The following is a 23,978-nucleotide window of genomic DNA, read 5'->3' on the forward strand; positions in this document are numbered from 1 at the left end:
TAGATTGAACGAGTTATAATTTCGTGTACTAATCTTGTCACCTCTAATAACACATATTTCTAAGTCCAAGTATATATAATAGACTGTTGAGAAAATGAAAATGTCCATTAATTCATCAAACATTGCAAGCTGAACATTTTAGTGTAGATATTCTCCTTTTGTTTTGAGATCGCATGGTTATTTAGGGATTTTTCTCCTCTGATGATGAAATTTGAACCACAACTCTTATGCGCTCGACTATTTAAGTTATATATACTTAATTATTACAATATGTGCATTTTATTTACGCGACTTTAATCACGGTTAGGTACGTAGTTTTATCCGCACTGAAAATAGGGGGAGAAATATTAGTGAGCTGACATAACTCTCTTGGTAAATCAGTATCGTTCTTCAATAATGTAAAGTACAAATAGCATGAAAAATAGCAACATGGATTGATGTAAATGTAGAGCGAGATCGTTACATTCCATACAACTTCTCCTCTCGACCATGAAGGTGTTCATAATTCCACTTGAGAGGCTGCAGAGTTTGCGCATAGAAGAGAGTCATATACAGTGGAATCGAGGCGATTAATCTTCTTCATAATCTCGCAGAACTTCTCAACTCTAACAGGGTCATTATTGTCCTCAAAATAAGCTAGAAACATCTTGATGGATTCATCCTTGGGAAACCAAACTATTTTCTTAGGAATTGCCTTGCTGGCACCCATCTCCAAATACTTCATAGCGAAATCTATCTGTGAATTTTTTATATAGAAATTTATGAATGCATCGAAAGTCCTTAAGTTGGGTTCAACGCCTTGTTTCAACACATTCTCATAAAGCAAATTTGCTTCTTCAATCATATTTCTGTTGAGATACGACTCTATCATCACATTTGAAATTCTGATGTCACAGAATCTACAGCCTGATTCCCATTCTTTAAAGCGTTTCTCAACGGATTCCAAGTCCCCCAGTTTGGATAGAGCCACAAGCATGATGAGATAGCTAACCTTGCTGGGAGTTGGGAAAGCTGACTTTAATAATTCCCATGAGCGATTGACTCCTGATGAATTAGATGTTTTCTGATATAATGTGATTAAGGTATGGAAAGCCTCACGGTCATGCATATCTTCCATTTTCTCCATCTTTTGGAGAATATCATTCGCCTTATCAAGGTAGCCGGTATTAATATATATCCCAGCTAGGTTTCCATATGTGAGCCAGTTAAATTTCAGCTGATGCTTTTCCATCTTTTCAAGAACATTCTCAACTGATACTATATCCTTCACTGAAGCATAACTATTCATCAACTGATTATAGGTGAACATATCAACTGCGATATTTCTCTGCTCCATTTCTTGAACCAGTGCAGAGACTTTTTCAGGCTGACCATTTCTTAAATGAAGAGATATCACATTGTTGTAATTTAAAGTAGATGTAAAATTGAGCTCTTTCATCTTCTCAAAAAGCTTTGACGCTTTATCAAACATTTTCTGCCTGCAATAAGAGCTGAGAAGTGCTCCATAGGTTTTATTAGTTTTTTCAGAGTCTTGCAGGCTGTCAAAATACTTTTCGGCTGAATCTGTTCCCTGTGCCTTGGCAAGAAGGTGTATCCGTATTGCACGATCACCATTGCTGACCATAATTTTGTCGCTTTCCATCCATTCAGACAGCTGCATTTGGAAGTTTAATGATTAAGACAATATGTCCAAGACAGAAATATCAGTTTATGGTAATAAACGGAGATCAACTTTGATAAGTTTATTAGATGAATCATGAAACAAGAATAGCTTGAATTGCAGCAGTCACTGGAATATAGTAGATATCGCAGAGTCTACACAATTGGACTAACGCCAATCCAAACAAATCTTCTGCTCTTCTTCTGGTGTGATTATAGTACAACTATTTGCCCAACATGACATTAATTATTCATTATTAACGGGTCAAGACCAAGACACTAAATAAAAACATGACAATACAAGCAACAAAATTGTATGTCAACTCAAGTCCAGATTATGACGCATAAACAATATAGCTTATAACTATTGTCGTTGTTCTCATATTGCTCAATGAAATATGTCATACGTATTCATATTTTATTTTATTTTGAAAAGGAATAAGTATTCATATTTTTCTGGCATAAAAAAAGGGAACTCGGACATGTCTAGGGCAATTAGAAAGAATCCTTTTAGGAACCAAAGCCTAATGCACTTCATAGCTTCCAAATTCCCATGAAAAAGTTAGTTCTATAGCTGCCAACTGAACGCCACAAAGAAAAAAGGCAGAATACAACCTCCTATACTTGGCACCAATCATTAGTTGCACACCTAAACTATCCGTAGTCTTAATTACCCCTGAACTTGGCTATTTGATAGTCTTTACCCCTTAGATGTTGATGTGGCAAAGAGAATGACTAAATTCTCTATTAGACGAGTTCGGGATTGAAAATCAGCTATCAAGTAGGCTATTTTTCAACCGTTGATTGCCACATAGACGTTCCAGTTTCCTCTTTATTAGTTGGAGTACAAGTTTGTTCTCCTAGCTGACAAGGCACAATAGTTTATGACCAAAATTAGCTTAATTTATATTTTGCTAATGAGAGATTTATAGCAGATTAAGAAATTACTATCTGAAGCAAAAATGTGGTATTGGAAACAATAAGACAACAAACAAATTTATTTGAGACTCCACTAATTGCAAATGTACTGAATTTTTGACAAGACAAGTAATAGGGCCATGTCTTCCCGCTTTGAATATTTGTATGCTACGCCAAATTCTTACTCTATATCACTTGCTCCAATCAACACTTAGACATTATTATCCATCTTAAATAATCACAAATTGTATCAAAACACTTTCCAATTTGCTGACATTATAACATTTCCATGGAAAATGTTAACTTTATCATGATAAATACTTAACTGAGAAATTAAACACGTGGAGAGATGAAAGATAGATACCTGAAGGGCAAGACCAAACCTATTAGTTCTACGGAGATGGTTGATACAGTCAATAATGACTAGCTTTTCTAGGGGTTTCCCTTCGTTATTCAATTTGTTTAAAGCATCTTTGAAGTTAGATTCTGAGTCTGCTCTATTGATAAGGTCCGACAATTTCCGTCGACGGTCGTTTATTCGGTTTTTTTGGCTGATGGACGGCGTTGATACGGTCTCCACCGCTGCCGTTTCTGTTGAGAAACATCGGCGATACGTCGCTGATCGGAGAAGCTTCAAACAGATAGCTCTGCTCACCATTTCTCCTGGTGTTATAAGTTGCGATGAAGAGAATGGGTTTAACTAGGGTTTAACGACAAAGAAATGTTTCACTTTCACGTGTACGACGTCGTTTGAGAATGGACCAATATGGCATAACTAGTATACATCTGTTGAAAATAACCAATATGTAAGTTATAAGTTTTACAAACTTTCGATTAAAAAACAAGTTGATTAGATAAAAGATTACTTGACTTTTCCAAAAAAAAATGACAGAGATACGATAAGATTTTCACACAAAATCGTAAACTAAGAATCTTGTTTCTTCACTACAATTAAATTTTACTTCTCTTTTTATAATTCTATGTCACCAAATATTATAATTTAGTGAAAAAGGATTGTAATTTTTATTTTTGTTTATCTAAGATTATTTTCTCCGTTATATTCAAGATTTTCAACTGTTTTATCGTTTAAATTATTATTTGTTCAATCTATCGACATAATTTATTATTTAAATGTTTAAAAGCAATTGACAATATAAAGAATATTATTTAAATGATTATTCATAGTGTTTTAAGATTTAATTTAGAGTTTGTGGAGAAAAGTTAAAATTCACAAAATGAGTGATTTAAATATAATCAATTCAAAAATTAGGGTCGACATTCTAATGAAGTGACATATAAAAATATTTCCATATGATTAAACAAATCGTGGAAAAAGAGAGGTATTTTTTGGGTGTCATGTAATAGAACATACTTATTTAAGTGATGTTGTATGGAATAAGTTTTGGGCAGTTAATATCCAACAAATCAAGAGATGTGACAATAACATGTGCATACCAATTCGGATACAGTCATACAAATAAGACTTTACGTGGATGATCATTAAAAGTTATTCGTATATTTTATTTAGACATTTTAATTAGCATTATTACTTATTGAATATTTAAATTATTCAAAATGTATATCTATTAAGCACAAAATATTGATTTGACAAAAAATGTGTTTTACACTTTCTCTGAGCGCATGAAAGTATCTCAAACTTGCCTTTTCATTTCTTTTATTGACAGTTAGCACTAAAAAAATAAAAAATAAAAAATTGAAAATATTTTTATTAAATTTTTGAAAATAATGATTACTTAATTACCCCCGCCCCTCCCTCTCAGTTCGCCGTCTTTCTTTCCCCTCCTCTCGATTTACTTCCCAAAAACCCCTCTTTGTTATACATAGTGGATGACACTTTTCCCTTGCCTTTTCTTTTTCTTCTGCTTTTTCCTTTTACTTTTTTTCTCCACCAAAAGTTGTCTCCAATTTGTCCCCCTCAACTTGTTAACTTTCATACTTTAATAGTCACTGTTGTTATGCAAATAAAAAACATGCAATTCTCTTCCTTTCTTTTATTATCTCTCTTTGTTATTAAATTGCTAAGTTAGTTTATTTTATAACACGTTATTAGCATGAGACTCCATCATTTTGAACTATTTTAAAAAAGTAACAAAAGGGTAAGAATTTTATTTCCTTAAAATGTCTAATTTCTCTAAACTTGAATTTGTTGCTCTTGATATATCTGAAAAAAGGCTACTCATTATGAGCATTAGATGCCGAAATACCCCTAAAATCGATGGGTCTTGCAGACACTATCAAAGATGACAATAAGGCATCTAGTCAAGACCTTGTCAAAGCCATGATATTTCTCCGCCACCATCTTGACGAGGGTTAAAATTACAGTACCTCACATTAAAAGAACCCCTTAAATTATGGAATAATCTAAACGAAAGATATGACCACCTGAAATTGGTCATCCTTCCACAGGAATGTCATATTTGGCTTAATCTGAGATTAATGAATTTTAAAAATATAATTGAATATAATTCTGTTTTGTTTAAAATTATAACTCAATTAAATTTATGCTGAAAAGAAATCATCGAGCAAAACAAACTTGAAAAAATATACTTCACATTTTCACCCGCGAATATGCTCCTGCAGCAGCAATATCGCGAAAAGAGTTTTAAAAAATATTTTGAATTACTTGCTCACCTTCTTATTGTTGAACATCATAACGAACTGTTAATAAAAAATCATGATAGTCGGCTTGTTGGTTCTTTGTCACTCCCTGAAGTGAATCAGGCAAACTATAACCAACGAGAAAGAGGTCATGACCTCATCATGGTCTTGGTCGTGGTCAAAAAAGAAATTATAATCATGATACTCGGTTGACACCAAGAAATGATCAGCAGAATAAAAAGAAGAGTGAAAACAAGAAGCTATACCAAAGAAAAATTCAGAAAGTATGTCATAGATGTGGATGTACGGGGCACTAGTCACGGTCCTATCGGTCATCAAAACGTCTGGTTCAGCTATATCAGACATCCTTGAAGATGGCAGAAAGTAATCCAGAGATAAATTTTATTTCTGAAGATAATATTGAGCCTATTCATCTAGATGTAGCTGATTTCTTCAATTTCCTAGAAGAAAATATGAATATTGATAATCCTGATAATATTTAAATAATTTTTTTTATTTGTTTGTACTAAATAATGTATTTATATTATTTTAATTCATGTAAATAAATAAAATTTGTATAATGAACCACGTTTTAATTATAATATTTACTTTATTTCTTTTTGAAGAAAAATATGGATATGCCTCAAATTTTGTTTGGATCGATGATCAATCACGAGGATATTTGTGTAATTGATAGTGGAACAACTCATCCAATTTTTAAAGACAAGAAATATTTTTCCAACCTGTTTAGAAGAAAAGCAAATGTTACTACAATTTTTGGTAATTTAAAAATGATTGAAAGCTCCGAAAGAGCTACTATATTTCTACCTAAGAGAACAAAGATTGTTATAGACGATGCATTATTCTCCTCTAAATCTCCAAGAAACTTATTAAGTTTTAAAGATATCCGCAGAAATGGATATCATATTGATACACTAAATGAAATGAATTCTAAATAACTTGGTATAACCAAGAGTGTCTCAAGCCAAAAATTTATTTTGAAAAAATTACCAACTTTGTCGTCTGGCCTATTTTATGCAATAATTAGTGCAATTGAAGCACATATGATCGTAAACTAGAAGTTTACTGATCTAAAAATATTTGTGCTATGACATGATCGAATAGAACATCCTGGATCAATAATGATGAGATGAATTCTTGAAAATCCAATTGAACATCCGTTAAAGAACTTGAAAATTCTTACGAATGATGAATTTTTCATGTGCTGCTTGTTATCAAGGCAAATTAATTGTCTGACCATCAACCCTGAAGGTTGGCATCGAATCTCCTGCTTTTTAGAGCGTATACGTGGGGATATATGTAGACCTATTTATCCATCTAAAGGATTGTTTAAATATTTTATGGTATTAATAAATGCATCATCTAGATGGTCTCATGTGTTCTTCTTATTATCTCGCAACCTGACATTTGCGAAATTGTTAGCACAAATAATAAGATTAAGGGCGCAATTTCTAAATTATCCAATTAAAGTTATTCGCCTTGATAATGCTGGAGAATTTATATCCCAAACTTTTGATGATTATTGCTTATCAATTGGGATAAAAATTAAACATCCTGTTGCTCATGTTCATACTCAAAATTGCCTTACAGAGTTATTTATTAAGCGTCTATAATTGATAGCAAGACCTCTACTAATGAAAACAAAATTGTCGATTACTGTTTGGAGTCATGCTATCTTACATGTAGCAGCACTTGTATGTTTCAGACCAAAACATTATAATAAATTCTCTCCATCACAATTAGTATTTAGCCATGAGCCAAATATAGCCCATCTACGAATTTTTAGTTGTGCGGTAGACGTGCCTGTAGCACCACCACAATGTACAAAGATGGGCCTTCAACGAAGATTAGGCATATATATTGGGTTTGACTTACCCTCCATAATTTTCTACCTTAAACCGTTGACAGGAGACTTATTTACTGCTCGATTTGCAGATTGTCGGTTTGATGAAATAATTTTCTCGCAATTAGAGAGAGAGAGAAAAAGGAACCCGAAAGAGAAATTGCGTAGAAAATTTAATTACTATCTCATTTTGATCCACGTTCCCGCCCATGTGAACAAGAGGTCTAGAAGATCATCCACTTACAGAAAATAACAAATCAAATGCTAGATGCATTTACTGATTTACAACAGATAACTAAGCCACATATCCTTGCAGTAAATGTGCCTATCCGGATTGATGTTCTTAAAGAACCATCTACTAGTATCATAACTTCTGAATCTCAAAAACGCCTAAAGCGTGGTAGATCACTGGGTTCAAAGGATAAAAATCCTAGAAAGAGAAGCATGAGAAATAATAAAGATTATACTACAAAAAAACCTCCTACAGAAGGTCAAGATTTAAGTAATCCTGATATTGCTAAAGAAATTAGTGAATTCGAGACTCAAGTGAATAAAAAATTTTCAATAAGTTCTACCGTTGATGAGATAAATTTAGATTGATCGAAAATCACAATTGATAATATTTTTATATATAATGTTGCACTTAACCTCATGCAAGATGGTGAAAGTCTTGAGTCTAAATCCGTCGAAGAATGTCGACGTAGATGTGATTGCCCAGAATGAAGAAAGGCAATTCAATTAGAATTAGACTCACTTGCTAAACGTGAGGTTTTGGACCTGTAGTCCAAACCCCTGGAAGTGTAAAACCAATTGGCTATAAATGGGTTTTTGTGCGAAAATGAAATAAGAGAAATGAAATTGTAAGATACAAGGCACGTCTTGTTGCACAAGGATTCTCTCAAAGATCTGGGGTCATCCATATTTATCTGTTATAGATGAAATAACTTTTTAATATCTTATCGGTCTAGTTGTACATAAAAATCTTGAAATACATCTAATAGATGTAGTTACAACTTACCTTTATGATTCACTTGATAATGAAATTTACATGAAAATTCTAGAATGATTAAAATTGTCTGAAGCAAGTACTAAGTCTCGGGAGATGTACTCAATCAAATTACAAAGATCATTATATGGTCTGAAACAATCAGGGCGTATATGGTATAATCGCCTTAGAAAGTACTTGATAAATAAAAGTTATATAAATGATGTCATTTTTCCATGTGTTTTTATTAAGAAAACGAAATCAGAATTTGTTATACTCGTCGTTTATGTTGGTGACATAAATTTAATTGGAACCCCTAAAGAGGTCAAAAAGACAATGAATATCTAGAGAAAGAATTTGAGATGAAAGATCTTGAAAAGATAAAACTTTATCTGGATCTGCAAATTGAACATTTAGCAGACGGGATCTTTGTCCACTAATCTGCCTACACTAAGAAAAATTTAAAATGATTTAAATGGACAAAGCACATCCATTAAGTACTCCAATGGTTGTTCAATCACTTGAATTGGAAAAAGATCAATTTCGACCTCTAAAAGAGAATGAAGAACTTCTTGGTTCTGAAGTACCATATTTCAGTGCTATTGGTGCACTTATGTATCTTGCTAACGCAACTAGAACTGATATAATATTTTTTGTTAATTTGCTGGCAAGGTATAGTTTATCCCAACGCGAATGCATTGGAACAGTATCAAGCATATTTTGTGATACCTAAAATGTACCATTGATATGGGTTTGTTTTATATTAAAAAAGGATGTGCATACCTTATTAGTTATACAGATGCAAGTTATTTATCAGACTCATATAAAGCTCTATCTCAAACAGGTTATCTATTTACGTACAAAGGAACTGTTATATCATGACGATCTACAAAACAGTCTATTGTTGTTACTTCTTCAAATCATGCTGAAAGAATAGCAATTTATGAGCAGGTAGATAATGTGTGTGATTGAGATTGATAATAAAGTTCATCAAAGAAAAATGTGGCCTGAAAAATGATATTAAAGTATCTACAGTTATATTCGAAGACAATGTCGCATGCATAGTTCAATTGAAAGGTGGCTTCATAAAAGGAGACAGAACGAAACATATTTCAGCAAAATTATTATTCACACATGATCTTCAAAAGAATGGTGATATAGATGTACTACAAGTTTGTTCGAGTGATGATCTTGCAGATTTATTCACAAAAGCATTAAGTACATCAACTTTTGAGAAGCTAAGATATAAGATTGGGTCGCCTTCAAAATATCAAATGAAGTTTTCATCAGAGGGAGTAAAATACGCGCGGTACTCTTTTTCCCTTAATCAAGGATTTATCCAACTAGATTTTCCTGGTAAGATTTTTAATAAGGCAGTACTCAAGGCGTATTAACATATGTGTGTACTCTTTTTTCTTCATTAGGCTTTTTTTTCACCGAGTTTTTCCTAATAAGGTTTTAACGAGGCACGATATTTAAGGGTGTTCAGGATAACTATGTATATTATTTCTTGTAGAATTTTTAATGAGGCACATTACACATGGACAATCAAGGAGAGTGTTATACATAGTGGATATCACTTTTCCCTTCCCTTTTCTTTTTCTTCTGCTTTTTCCTTTTACTTTTTCTCTCCATCAAAAGATGTCTCCAATTTTTCCCCCTCAACTTGTTAACTTTCATCCTTTAATAGTCACTACTGTTATGCAAATAAGAAACATGAAATTCTCTCAATTCTCCTTTTTTTTGTTTTTTGTTCTTTGCAAAAAAAAAAGTCATTCTTTATAAAAGAAAAAGATTCATGAATCAACTCTCGTCTTCTCTATCTACCATTGGAGTACCTTATCACCACCATCTCCGTTTATGTGATTTGATACAAGAAATAATATTTTTCGTTTACAATATCTATTTAACACTTGAATCTAAATATTCCTTTTTTTATTTTTAATGATTTATTGTTACAAGAAGAAAAAAAAAATTGAGCTTCTTAAAGGAATGATGGAGGACAATGATGAGGGGAAGAAGAAACAATGGGGAAAAGAGCTAGGTGGTTTAGTTGGGGAAGGTGGTGCGGGGGGAGAGGGTGTTTAGATAATGAAATTTTCTTTTTTCTTTCTTTTTGATAAGGGTTTAAATAATTTTTTATTTATTAAATTAAAAATCTATTTTAATTGAGCTTTTATGACGCGTGTCATCGTTTTACTGGTTGTTTTTCATAACATTAAATGCGTGAGATACACGCATAGCATTCTAGAAACTTGTTGTCATTTTTTGTTTAATAGGTATAAATTTTTTAAGATTGGAGTGTTCAAAAGGTACAAGTCCTAGTTGAGGTGTCTAAATGAAATATGCGGACAACGGATCATCGATGACTTAAGTCTACAAATAAAATCGCAAATACTCACATTCAAAAAAAAAGGTGCAACTAGCGAAAATTAAAAATAAAAACGACATAAGATCACTTAGCTTAATTGATCATTTTATATGTTGGCGGTTGATCTTTAGATATATCAATTTAAAAGTGTGAAATTGTAGTTAATTAAAGTATTAAGGAGACAACGTAGATTTAAAGTAACATACAAAAAATGATGTCTCAATAAATATCCAATTTCTTGAAAATCATCCAAACATAGTGAAATTATACAACAACAATAACAATCCAGTGAAATCCCATTAAGTGGGGTCTGAAAAGGGTAGAGTGCACGCAGACTTTACCACTACCTCAAGGAAGTAGAAAGACTGTTTCAGAAAGACCCGCTCATGTGACTCAAACCCATAGTGAATAAAAAAATTATATAGGTACACTTTTAGTTCGAATTTGGTTTAAGACACATTAATACATTTACTTCAACTCATACATTTTCTACAATCTTACAGTATATAAGATACTACGCCAATAGAAAATACAATTTTTTTAAATATGTTATTATTATTATTATATTGGCATATCATATATGTCATAGCTCGTGGTCATGGTGGTTTTCATTATCATCATCATCATTAAAATTGAAATGATACAGTCAATAATTATGGACAAATATAGCTTTTGACTTGTAAATTCGATTTATTTGAATCCCTTATTTTTTAAGATATTAACTGGAAAATTCACTAAATGTTTAAAAATATGTGACAGTAATTTTAGTTATTATTTTAAACTTAAGGTAGTTATAGAAATACATGATCAAATCACAAGTTCTTCTCTGTAGTAATGAATTATATAGTTGGCCCTTCTATACCCACGGGCGGATCTATATTGGTCCAGGGGTTCATCCGAACCCCTTTCTTTAAAAAATTACACTGTATATATAAGATAATTTTTTTAATTTATGTGTATATATTTAATATTAAATCCCCTGAGCATAAGCCAAAGGACTAGCTCAGTGGCAAAGGGGGTTCAATAATTCGCCTTAGCTTGTCTCAGTTTGCGGGTTAGAATTCGAATAACCACACTTTTTTCTTTCCAATTTTAAGTACGTTTTTAGGCTTAGTTTTTAGCATTTTTTAAATTAAATGTAAATTAAAAAATGTCTTCTTAACATATTATTTTTTTTTAATTTTAAATCTTTACTTGAAAAGTCAACAAATAAAAAAAATCCTCTTTTTCTAATTTCTAGGGATTTCATTATTTTATTTTCTCCCCCAACTCTTCTCTTCTCTTTCGACTGCCTGCTGCTCTTTGCTGCTGGCTCTGGTTGCTGTCCGTTCTCCATTGCCGCTGCCCGTTGCTCGTTGTTGTAGCCTGTAAGTTTTTAGTTCTTCTTCCTTTTTTTTTGTTCTAAAAATTTTCAGAATTCTATATGGCTTTGGCTTTGGTATAATGGTATTTATTGTCTTATTTATGTGCTCTTTACGATTCAGTCTCAACCTTCAATGAAGAAGTATTTCACCAAAGTTTCGAAATCAAGTTTAGCCTCTCATGGTCATAGTCAATCTAACCAAGAAGAAAATGCTAATCATTCGGAAGTATCATTACATTCTTCTCAAAAATTTGATTTGGGTTCTTTAAAGTTTGATCCTGGTGAAAGAATCTCAATATTGAACCATCATCCAAATCATCGTGATGTTATTTGAATAGCATACCTTTTGAATGGTCCTTGCCAACCTCGTCTAGCAGTGCATGAGTATCCTCAAACAAATATTTCTGGATCAATACGTCATTTTAATCATGAATGGTTTGATGATGTATATCATGGTTGGTTGAAATATAGTGTTAGTAAAGATGCAGTCTATTGTTTGTATTGTTATCTATTTAAAGACCATAACATGCATCAAGGAGGAGGTGAAGTATTTTCAAGTGTTGGGTTTAAGAGTTGGAATAAAAAGAATAGTCTTGACAAACATATTGGTCTACCAAATAGCATACATAATCAATCAAAAAAGAAATGTCAAGATTTATTACGACAACGACAGTCTATTCAATTTGCATTTGAGAGGTAATCTAATCAACTCAAGTATGGATATTGAATTCGCTTAAGTGCTTTGGTTGATGTAGTAAGACTTCTCATAACTCAGAAATTTGCATTTCGAGGTCATGATGAATGTAAATCATCACTTAGTAGGGGTAACTTTCTTGAAATTCCCTCATGGTATGCAAAAAAATGTGATAAAATTTGTGATTATATACTAGAAAATGCTTCTCAAAATGATCAAATGACTTCTCCAATGATTCAAAAAGATATTGCGAGTGCATGTAAAATAGAGACCGTTAAAGCTATTCTTGAGAAATTAAATGGTGATTACTTTGCCTTGCTAGTTGATGAATCCTTTGATATGCCACGCAAAGAGAAAATGTCTATTGTATTTCAATATATTTATAGAAAGAGATTTGTGATGGAGCGACTTATTGACATTGTTCATGTTCAAGATACTAGTGCTTCATCTCTAAAGGAGGCAATTGTTAATTTACTTGCTCAACATTCTTTGAATCCATCAAGTGTGCGTGGACAATGTTATGATGGGGTAAGCAATATGCAAGGTGAGATCAATAGCCTTAAAATGTTGATTAAGAAAGAAAGTAGATCGACTCATTCCATTCATTGTTTTGTTCATCAACTTCAACTAACTCTTGTTGGGGTCTCTAAAAAGTGTGTTGAAGTGGAAAAACTTGTAGTAGTGGTCTCAAATATTTTAAATGTATTGGGATCTTCTTTTAAACGTATGGATGAATTACGTGATTCTAAAAAAAAACAATTAAAGAGGCATTAGATATGGGTGAACTTACAACCGGTAGGGGCTTGAATCAACAACTTGGTCTTTCAAGAGCTTGTGACACTCGTTGGGGATCTCATTATAAATTCTTTAATAATTTTATTATTATGTTTGGTTCTATTCTTGATGTTCTTGAATCACTTGCTCTTAATGCACGAAATTTGGATGAAAGAGCTAAGGCAATGGGACATCTTGAAGCTTGCCGAACATATGAGGTTGCGTTCATGTTGCATTTGATGAGAGATGTCTTAGCAATTACAAATGAGCTTAATAAATGCTTACAAAAAAAGGAGCAAGATATTGCAAATGGTTGAAGTAGCAAAGAGAAGGTTGCAAGTTTTAAGGGATGATGAATGAGACTATTTTATTGCTAAGGTATCTACATTTTGTATCAAACATGATGTTTTGATACCTAATTTTGAGGAGTCATATGTTAGCTCTTTAAGATCACGACGAAAGCTTCCTAACTATACAATCTTACAACATTATCATGTTGAAGTCTTTTGCAATATTATTGATTGACAACTTCAAGAACTTAATGATTGTTTTGATGAGGTGACTACCGATTTGCTCCATGAAATTGCTTGCTCAAATCCAATTAACTCATTTTCAAGTTTTGACATCAAAACAGTAATGAGAATGGCAAAATTATATGCGGATGACTTTGATGAAGCTAATATGAGTGCTCTTGAGAATCAACTTGTAAGTTATATTGTTGATGTTCGTGATGTTGATGAAAGGTTCTCCGATCTACATGGGCTTTGTGATCTTTCCAAAAGATTAGTTCAGACAAAGAAACATTTTATTTATCCTTTGGTATTCCGCTTAGTGAAACTTGTTCTACTTCTTACCAGTTGCTACTGCCTCTGTTGAAAGAGATTTTTCGGCAATGAAGTTTATCAAGAATGACCTGCGAAGCCAAATGAGTGATGATTTTTTTCGTGGTTTGATGCCTTATTTAGAAAAAGATGTATTTGATAGTATTTCTAATGATGTTATTATTAAGACATTTCAAGATATGAAACCTCGTAGAATACAATTGTAAGTGTATGTAGTTGAATTTCAATTGTAAAACAATGTTTTGATAGGCTTATTCGTGTGTTTGGTTTCTTAATCCCCCTTCAAGGTGGTGTAATTATCACTATGTTTTGTAATAGATATCAAGATATAATAATTTCTATTGTTCAGGGTGTTTTTGTATTTGTTTGAAGCCATTTTATGTCAACTTTTTTTTTTGTGGAGGAAGAGTGCTTTTACTTTGAGTTGATGTTTATTTTAAGTCTTTTTAAATGTAAAAGTTTATGTTTGCTCTCCATTTGCACTTTTAGGAGCTAAAGAGAATTCAAAAGAAACTGAAAAACTTGTAGGAAGACTCCTACTTCTTGCAAAACAGGTATATTTGACCCGACCCGTTTATTTATGGATATTATTAGCGTGTTTAATTTTTTTTGAACTCCCTTCATAAAATTTTTGGCTCCGCCACTATCTATACCTAGTAATCAGGGATGTCTATGGTATAATTCGATCGGTTATTTTATAGTAAAATTTACATCATAATAATTTTTTGATTATTTTATTTTGTATAACCAAATTAGACTTTTCAAACCGTTCCATCATATCGATTTATTTTCGATATTGGTAGAATTTGGTTAATTTTTAATATATTTTTTATAAATATTATGTAAGTAGAAGTTATAACTCGAAACTTTGCATACTATCATAGGATATGACTAAAACTCCCAAGACATTTTTTTTGTTTTAAAGGTAACGAATCAAAAAAAACTAATTTTTATATTTATAATATAATTTTTTGACGAATGGTATTTCCATGACTATTTTATTCATTACTAAAAAAGTTCCCATCAAAGTATTATTATTTTTTGTAATTAAAAAAAGAGAAAGTTATATAAATAGCTATATTTTACATTAAAAAAAAAGGAAAGTTTAGGTTGAATCCACATATGAATACTATACTGTTAAGTGTTAATTGAGTGCAGAATCCACATATGAATACTATACTGTTAAGTGTTAATTGAGTCCAGAATCCACATATGAATACTATACTGTTAAGTGTTAATTGAGGCCAGCACATATATTCTCGAATAGCCCAAATTCATATTTAGTCCAAAAACTGGGCCTATTTAATGCAGCCCAAACCATATTTTTTCTTCAGCCCAAGCCTTATTTCCCCTACCTCTCTCTTTTCTTCTACTTAAAACCACTATAAACCTCTTATAAACCCTAACCCTAGTCGTGCTCTCTTCCGCTACACTTGAACAAACATCGGGAGAGACTGAGAAGCGAAATTCCAAGCACCTTATACATGGCGCTGTATCTATTGTATGAGTCGGCGTCTGGGTATGGTTTATTCTTAGCTCATGGGATTGATGAAATAGGGCAGAACACGGAGGCAGTTCGGAACTCAATCACTGATCTCAACCGCTTTGGAAAAGTTGTAAAACTTGAAGCTTTTAACCCTTTTGAGTCTGCCCTCGATGCCCTCAATCAATGCAATGCTGTTTCTGAAGGTCAGCAAGTGTAAATTTTGCTGATGGAATTGTTCTTTTTCTACATATTCACTTTTGGGAGTTTGCATGTGGGGTTTTAGCTCGTTCATTTAAATGGACTTTCAATTTGTTCTAGTTTTGGCTGAGTTGGTGATTGATTGTGGTGCATGGTGACTAAAGTCTCATTTATTTTGTGATTTCTTTGAAAGATTTTCAGATTGTCAAATAGTTATGCTTTTAATGTAAGGTTATTCACAATTGGTTGCCTTTTCGTCTTGCATTAGTATTTTTTGCTAAAAACCTTTTAAAATTTTTAGAAGATTAAATAAATAGGATTTATTTTTTATACATGGATAATATGTAGATTCTTTAAACTACTGGTATGTTTTTAGTGTTCGTAGAATTATTCTACTTAATTTTCCTGGTAACCAATCCACATTTACTGTTGATATTTACTTTAAGTAACGTGTTCTGACTGGATTTTTGGAATTGGGTGTCAGGTCAAATGACTGAGGAGCTACAGAATTTCTTGGAGCGTAGCCTCCCAAAAGTCAAGGAGGGTAAGAAAGCCAAGTTCAGCTTAGGATTGGCAGAGCCTAAGCTTGGGTCACATATCCACGAAGTAACTAAGATTCCTTGCCAAAGTAACGAGTTTGTTCTTGAGATTTTGCGTGGAGTACGATTGCATTTTGAGAAGTTCATTGAAAACCTAAAGGTTTTTCTTCTTTCACTTGCCAAAAAGTTTATCATTTCCATGATCCACATTTTGATTTTCTTTTATATGTTTGTGTTGGTTGGGCGTCCAATCGATAATTTGGTCTGTGTTTGGTATAAATGAAGGGACTACATTTTGCTTTTCACTGATCAATTACATAAAAAAGAAAAGACAGGGAACAGTCACTTGAGCCTGATAGAATTTTAGGATCAGTCTCTATTCTTTGTTGCATGATTATTTTACATGCGGCAGTCAGCAGTTCATATCTTAAAAGTTTAAAAGCATCCTCAGATAGGTAACTTTTACTTATTCTTTTGAACATTTTCTTGCAGTCCGGTGATTTGGAGAAAGCCCAACTTGGTCTGAGTCACAGTTACAGCAGAGCAAAGGTCAAGTTCAATGTTAATCGTGTTGACAATATGGTTACTCAGGCAATTGTCCTACTTGATACTCTTGATAAAGATATAAATACCTTTGCCATGAGAGTCAGGTATGTTTCTTCTTTGCCTTATCTCAGACTCCATACATTGTCAGTTTTAACATGATACAGATCATAGTGACCATAATCAGTTTGGTACTTATATACAGTTACATTTTTTATTCTTGGTTTGTAGTTTTCATGTGGCATGAATATATGTTGGTTCACCTTATTAGAAGAGAGCATGATACATGCTTGTAATTGCATGGATAGTCTGATACATGATTGTAACGTCCTTGCCATTTCTCCATCAGTTCAATTTATGTCTGTAACGGGTATGGTTATTAACAACTTCTTAGGCCACTATTTTGGTATCAGATCCAATGTCCTTACATCTGCATGGCTTTCTGCAATATGGATGAAGTATATGTTTGTTTTGAAGGCTGGCCTCCATTTTTGTCCATTTGATTCCTTTATTGAATGCTTATTTATGCAGAGAATGGTACTCTTGGCATTTCCCAGAGTTGGTCAAGATTGTCAATGACAATTATCTATATGCCAAAGTTGCAAAATTCGTTGATGACAAATCCCAATTGTCCGAAGACAAAATTTCAGCATTAACTGAAATAGTCGGAGATGAAGATAAAGCAAAAGAAATCGTAGAAGCTGCAAAAGCATCTATGGGTATGATATTATCCTTTCTCAAGTCATGGATATGATGCTCATTCCTTCTGCTAACATTTTTGGTTCTAATTCCCAGGCCAGGATTTGTCACCAGTTGACTTGATTAATGTCAAGCTATTTGCACAGAGGGTAATGGACCTCGTTGAATACAGGAAGAATCTTTATGATTATCTTGTTGCCAAAATGCACGACATAGCACCAAATTTGGCTGCTCTGATTGGTGAAGTCGTGGGTGCTCGTTTAATTTCTCATGCTGGTAGTCTCACAAATTTGGCGAAGTGCCCTTCTTCTACCCTTCAGATCCTTGGTGCTGAGAAGGCACTCTTCAGGTGATCTGCACTTATTTATTTTAGTTTGCACTTGCTCACATTGTCTCATGTCAGGATTTGCTGGTATGTAGATTATTTCATTCAGTTAATGATCCCAACATTTTGTCTAATCACATTCTGAGTGTTACTTCCTATAATTTTGATCAGGGCCTTGAAAACCAAAGGAAATACGCCAAAATATGGACTCATATTCCATTCTTCTTTCATTGGCCGTGCCTCTGCTCGTAACAAAGGTCGAATGGCTCGTTATCTTGCAAACAAGTGTTCTATTGCTTCTCGTCTCGACTGTTTCTTAGGTTAGTCTCTGCAAGACTGGAGGCAAACATTTAATGATTTCATTACCTAATTATTTTGTGCAAGATCTTATTTCTTCTTTTTTCTTTTTCACTTCCATATTTTATCTACAGATAAGAGTACTACTACTTTTGGAGAGAAACTCCGTGAACAAGTTGAGGAGCGTCTAGACTTCTATGACAAGGGGGTTGCACCACGGAAAAACCTAGATGTGATGAAAGCTGCTCTTGAAACCGTTGAAGACAAAGGTGAGTTTTGGGATAATGAAGCTCGTTATCATATTGAGTGACAATCTTTAGGCTGAACAATTTAAACAAAACATAATGAAATGCTTATTTCCTGGTAATGTTGTTCAATATATGAAATTGGAACAAGTGTACTTGCATGGTGCACATTCTTGACAACTTGTTGCCAGTATGATAAACATTTTGAATGTTGTATCATGCTGCTGTTGTTCTTGTTCAGTAAATGCTACCAGACTTTATCTGCATGAATGACTGCAGATAGACTAAATGTGTGCTTATTGGCTGAACATCGGTCGAAATTCATTCCTAAGATTTTTTGTTGGATGTCCTTATTTTGGTTTCTGCATTGAGGATGTATTATTTGTGTGCACTGCAGACACAGAAATGGATGTCGATGAGCCTTCCACAAAGAAAAGCAAGAAAAAGAAATCCAAAGTTGATGTGGTGGAATATGCTCAACCCATGATAGAGGATAAACCACTTGACACAAATGGTGATGCCTCTGAGGAACCAAAGTCTGAAAAGAAGAAGAATAAGAAGGATAAGCGAAAATCAGAAGCAGAGCATGAAGAGGATCAGACTGTTGATAATGCCAATGGTGTGCATGAGGATGGAACAGCAAAGAAGAAGAAGAAAAAGAAGAGTAAGGAAGACAATGGAGAGGAACTCCAAGCCGCAGTTGAAATTAAAAAGAAGAAAAAGAAGTCCAAAGTCCAAGATGATGAATAAATGTACAATTTTTTCCAACCTTGGTCTTGTTATTTTGACATTTCTTCGTCACCTCTTATAGTGCCTGTATGCTCTTAGGGTAGATTTGTGGTGTCTTTCAGTTTTGCGTGTATCAAACGCTCATCTTATTTATTATCATCAGAATGGTATTATCACGATTCCCTTCCTTTGGTGTGCGTTTAGTTCACTTGGATTTGTTTAGTGTATGGGATTTAAAAGGTTATTTTTATGCATTATAGTGGAAGCTCCTTTACCTCGAAATCAACCTGGAGCCCATTACTCAACGAAGCTGTTGTAGTAGCTGTCAAATTAAGCATAAACTATAAGTTCTCATTGTTTTCTGCCTTACTTGACACCATCCTCTCTAGAATGTCTTGTTTGTAGTGGTCATGTTCAAGGGTTTCTAAAGATAGCTCGATTCTTAATCTGGGTTTAGGTAATACACATAATGTATAGAAGTCTCAAAAGTGTAGCTGTGGTATTACACATAATTATGCATTTGAGTGTGTATAATAAAAGGTAATTGTCGATTAGTAATAAATTTCTTAGTTATAGTCCGATAAATTTCTCTCAAGTGCCTTCTCCATAAATGGATCACGAGCAGCACGTATGGAACGATAAGTAGGAGGAAGACTAACAGAAAAATTGTTCTTCGAAGTTCGAACTGGCATGTACCAAATTAACATCCCGAAATGGATTGACAATATCTCTCTCAGCACTTGCATCTACACAATCTGGTTCTCCTAGCACTTTTGGCTCTTCAACATGCACAATTTTGATCCCAAACTCCATAACATGATTCCATCTCCTGCGGTAACTGTGGCCTCTATAACGTCATCACTTCTCAACCGATTCTCGAGTTTCCAATGGCTTAACCGCATCATTCCTTCTTTCCCTCCCGAAACTCCATAGAACAAGGGCTGGTAAGACCATTTCAAACTCTGAGTCAAGTTAATTAACTGTAATGCATGGGCAATCAAAAATTGACTCATATGGTTTATTTTCCACTGGCTGATAACGAAGTGCTCTTCTTTGAGCTTTGCGCATGGCAAGAGGAGAAATTCTTGAAGGTGGAGTTAGGCGTGGGGGACAGAGAATGCTTGGTGAGAGCCCAATCGTGGAACACTAGCACACAATGCAAAAAGTCGAGCCTTCAATTCTGGAATTACAAATAGGTATTTTCAAGGATGTACATGATTCTTTTGTGAACTTCGAGCTAAACCAAGAAGGAACTCTTTCACCTGAAAGAAAAGTGCTAAAGACGCCTGGCTGGTACAGTCCCTGCAAAAAAAAAAAAACTCATTTAACTCTTATATGCTCGTCTATGTAGATATTTGCAGGTATAGTTAGCAGGACATACCTGAAGAAGAACTTTCTTTGTCTTCCTTGTTGGATTCCACCCTTGACCGTGGACTCGGTAGTAGCTCAGTATATTAGATGTAAGATTAATCATGACTTTGTCCATAGGAGCCAAGTTCTACAAGCCTAACTTGCAAAGCATCTCTGCTTCAGTATTTTCTCTAGGGCTCTAACTTGAAATTTCCATCTATTTCCACTAATTCAACACAATTTGAAACAAGCAAATCCTTCAATCCAGATGATTTAGACTGATATGATATTTTCTCTATCAAGCTGCAGTTAGTAACATTGAGATGTTCTATTTTGGGAAGCCCTAGGAGGGATTTGAGCTTTTTACACCCTTCCACTTCTAGCTTCTGAAGTCTAGTAAGATAAGTTGTGCCCTTTGGTAGACTGCAAATTTCATTTTGGCTCAAATCTAAGTTTTGCAATAAGGAGAGGCTACTGAAAGCAACTGGAAAAGCATTGTCGGATAGATTACATTTAGCAAGACTCAAAGTAACCAAAGAATTAGGTAAACTAATCTGTGAAACTTAAGGACATATAGTCCCCTTACACATCCAGGACCGCAGGAATCCATACCATGGTTGGATCTCTTCTGCAGTAGAAATCTTTGGTTAACTGCAATTTCATCAGCATACAGTTCTCTCAGTGAATCTACTTTATCTAGATCCATCGGTACATATTCAAGACTTGAGCAACCAGAGATATTTAGTGTGACCAGACATTTTAGCATGCAAATGCTATCTTGGAAGTCTCTGCAGATTTTTGCCATTTTTGAGGTTCAACAGAATAAGTAATTATAGACATCCGATGGTCTCATGAAGCTCAATCTAGTACAATATCGAAGGATCAATTTCTCGAGATTGGGCAGACTGGAAAAGTCAGGTGTTGTTAGAAGCTTGTAGGAATGGCTGAGATCGAAAATCTTCAGATATTTAAGGAACTGAATGATAAAAGATAGAAATTGAAAACAGAGCAAGACAAAACAAAGTTTCTGCTATACCTTAAAGAATGAAGAACATTATTAGCACACCTTGACTCCATGCCAAATTTTCCTCAATCTGCTACGTCGTAATTCAATCACTACGAGGCTCTCCAAGGGAAAATCAATTGTCGTGCATACTAATTGCAGCTCTGACCAGCACAGCCATCTTAATCTCTTAGGAAAAACATCAAAAGATCCTTGAAGCTCAACATGATCGAATTGGAGCAGTCTTAACTTTTGCATTTTTTCAAACACATCGGTTTTCAGAACCAGCATATTTGTGACTTCTTTGGCATCTCACAAATGCCATGGGAAAAAACCAAGCCTTTTCTGTTTGAATTGATATCTCCGAGGATTAGGATAGTTGATAAAGTTTTTGGTTGTGTTTCTTGAAATCAATGGCAGAAAAGCTTGAGCCAACTATGACATATTTTCCTTGAGCATATCCATGTCAAGGATAATGCCCTGAATTGTTTGAGATGCCTGTTCAGATAGAGGACAGAAAATGATGAGTAAAGCAAAGATACTCATCTTCAACCCATTTCATTAAAACTTGATGAGAACTATGTTAACTACAGAAACAAGGCTCATTTTAACAATGGATAAGCTATCAGTGAAAAACAACTTAATTCCATTGAATCCCTCCTTTAAGAACCATATGAGACTGAATTCCTTACATGGTTCCGGATTTTGACATTAAAGGAGTCCTTAGAGCGCCATAGTCTAGAACATTTCCCAAGCTTCACTGGTGATTCTTGGCGAACAATGTCTCTTCCCATATCTCGAATCATTTGATGCATAATCAACCTGTTAGACTCACTAATTTTTACAAAATTTCTGTCGGTGAGATTCTCAATTCCAATGACTGTAAAAATTGCACCTATTGAAAATTGCTATTACTAAATTTCTGTCCTTCCCAATGAAAAAGCAAGCTAAGTGGAGGAAATAAATTTTTATCATGATCATTTTCCAGAGATTCATAACTTATTGCTGATTTCCTGAGAATTTGATGATTCGGAATTGTTTCTAATTTCTGTATTGTCCTCCAGATATCTATGTTTCTTCCTGCCAAAGTAGCACCAAGAACTTCAAGTGCTAATGGAAGCCCTCCACAATGGATTGCTACTTGTTCTGAACACACTTGAAAACCTTTAATAGGACAATCTTGACCAAATGCATGCCAACTTAAGAGCTCAACTGATACATCTCTATTCAAAGGTTCAAACTCATAAAACTTATGCACATCAAAAGGCCTAAGCAAACTCATAAAGTAGATATTTTTGTTTAAAAGAAACAAAAGAAACTCATAATCTCGATGAAGCATTGCTCAAAGTGTATTTAAAGTTAGTGAACTCACCCATCAGCTTGGTTCTATAAGACCATTCCTCCCAAGTCTGCAACTTGTTTGAGTCCTTCCTTCCATTTTCTAACCTTAGCTTTCTACTCATTTCCACTTTGATTTCTTCCCAGTTCTTCATGCCTGTCAAATGCTTCTCCAATTCTCCCCTTTTGTTTCCTAACATCACAAGGATCCACATGGTAAAATATGGGCACAACTGATATCCTTTTACTACAATCCAAAATTATCAAAAATTTCTCATTTTTTTTGAGAGGTACAAATGCTTTTTTTAAAAAAAAACAGTCTGTTGACTGAATATATAACCAATCCAGCCAACAACAAAAGCAGAGGGATTAAATTACAAAGGATCCTACTCTAAAGACAATTATTTAACTAACAGAAAAATTAGCCTTATTATATCTAATTCTAATACTAGGTAATTGACCTTTATCCAATTGATAGGGCTAGGGCTGGGCATAAAATACCGAAAACCGAATTACCGAACCGAACCGACTATTTCGGTATTTCGGTATTCGGTATTCGGTAATTCGGTTCGGTAATCGGTACCAAAAGTCCATAATTTCGGTATTTCGGTTTCGGTTTCGGTATTTTTTTTTTCCCGTTCGGTAGTTCGGTAAATACCGAATACCGTAATTAATATGGCTAGTAGACCACTAGTCCACTATTGTATGTCTGTTGGGCCTAAGCCCTTTAGAAATTATTTTAAGGCAGCCCAAATCCCTAACCCAATAACCCAACAGCCCACTCCAACAACATTACAACAAAAATCCATTTAGAGCTAGGGTTAACTTTCATTCTTTCTTTCTGTTTCTCATTTTCTCTACTTCTCACTTCTCACTTCTCAGTTCTCTGTTCTCTGTTCTCTCGTTCTTCACTTCTTCTTCTTCTTCAGTTCTTCACTTCTTCAGTTTAAGCACATCCAAACGGCTCACTTCCAAACGGCTCCTGTCTCTCCAACAAAAAAACTCACACTGCCATTGTATACTCCACTGCCTCACTTCCTTCTCCGGCGGACCCTCTCCCTCACACGCTGCTCGCCGCCCGTCAAGAACCACCAACCTTCGCCGTCTCCTCTCCGCGCGAGCCGCTGTCCAGAGAAG

General features: G+C 34.1%; 3 protein-coding genes across 3 annotated transcripts; 2 read left to right on the forward strand and 1 right to left on the reverse strand.

Annotated features, from left to right (window-relative positions):
• Positions 1 to 314: 314 nt before the first annotated feature.
• LOC129884641 (pentatricopeptide repeat-containing protein At4g01990, mitochondrial-like) lies at positions 315 to 3,329 on the reverse strand. The gene is made up of 2 exons (XM_055958928.1): positions 2,942 to 3,329; positions 315 to 1,654 (listed from the first exon to the last, which is right to left on the reverse strand). The coding sequence occupies exons 1-2, from the start codon at positions 3,233 to 3,235 to the stop codon at positions 500 to 502; spliced, it is 1,449 nt and encodes a 482-aa protein (XP_055814903.1). The 5' UTR covers positions 3,236 to 3,329; the 3' UTR covers positions 315 to 499.
• A 10,560-nt stretch (positions 3,330 to 13,889) lies between these two features.
• On the forward strand, positions 13,890 to 14,295 carry LOC129888033 (uncharacterized). Its single transcript, XM_055963287.1, has 2 exons — positions 13,890 to 14,013; positions 14,105 to 14,295. Exons 1-2 carry the CDS (start codon positions 13,890 to 13,892, stop codon positions 14,293 to 14,295), a joined length of 315 nt encoding a protein of 104 aa, XP_055819262.1.
• Positions 14,296 to 15,465: 1,170 nt separating this feature from the next.
• On the forward strand, positions 15,466 to 19,336 carry LOC129886081 (nucleolar protein 56-like). The gene is made up of 8 exons (XM_055960610.1): positions 15,466 to 15,778; positions 16,258 to 16,472; positions 16,805 to 16,962; positions 17,387 to 17,574; positions 17,651 to 17,903; positions 18,051 to 18,199; positions 18,311 to 18,445; positions 18,819 to 19,336. The coding sequence occupies exons 1-8, from the start codon at positions 15,574 to 15,576 to the stop codon at positions 19,169 to 19,171; spliced, it is 1,656 nt and encodes a 551-aa protein (XP_055816585.1). The 5' UTR covers positions 15,466 to 15,573; the 3' UTR covers positions 19,172 to 19,336.
• The last annotated feature ends 4,642 nt before the right edge of the window (positions 19,337 to 23,978 follow it).

Source organism: Solanum dulcamara, chromosome 4, assembly GCF_947179165.1.
Source record: "Solanum dulcamara chromosome 4, daSolDulc1.2, whole genome shotgun sequence".
Classification (NCBI taxonomy): Eukaryota; Viridiplantae; Streptophyta; class Magnoliopsida; order Solanales; family Solanaceae; genus Solanum; species Solanum dulcamara.

Coding starts and splice junctions, on each gene's coding strand:
- LOC129884641 (XM_055958928.1), bottom strand. CDS start 3,235: ATGGTGAGCAGAGCTATCTGTTTGAAGCTTCTCCGATCAGCGACGTAT. Junction 1,655..2,941: donor GGTTTGGTCTTGCCCTTCAG/GTATCTATCTTT, acceptor TTCCAAATGCAG/CTGTCTGAATGGATGGAAAG.
- LOC129888033 (XM_055963287.1), top strand. CDS start 13,890: ATGGCAAAATTATATGCGGATGACTTTGATGAAGCTAATATGAGTGCT. Junction 14,014..14,104: donor CTCCGATCTACATGGGCTTT/GTGATCTTTCCA, acceptor ACTTCTTACCAG/TTGCTACTGCCTCTGTTGAA.
- LOC129886081 (XM_055960610.1), top strand. CDS start 15,574: ATGGCGCTGTATCTATTGTATGAGTCGGCGTCTGGGTATGGTTTATTC. Junction 16,963..17,386: donor ACCTTTGCCATGAGAGTCAG/GTATGTTTCTTC, acceptor TTATTTATGCAG/AGAATGGTACTCTTGGCATT. Junction 17,904..18,050: donor GCTGAGAAGGCACTCTTCAG/GTGATCTGCACT, acceptor AATTTTGATCAG/GGCCTTGAAAACCAAAGGAA.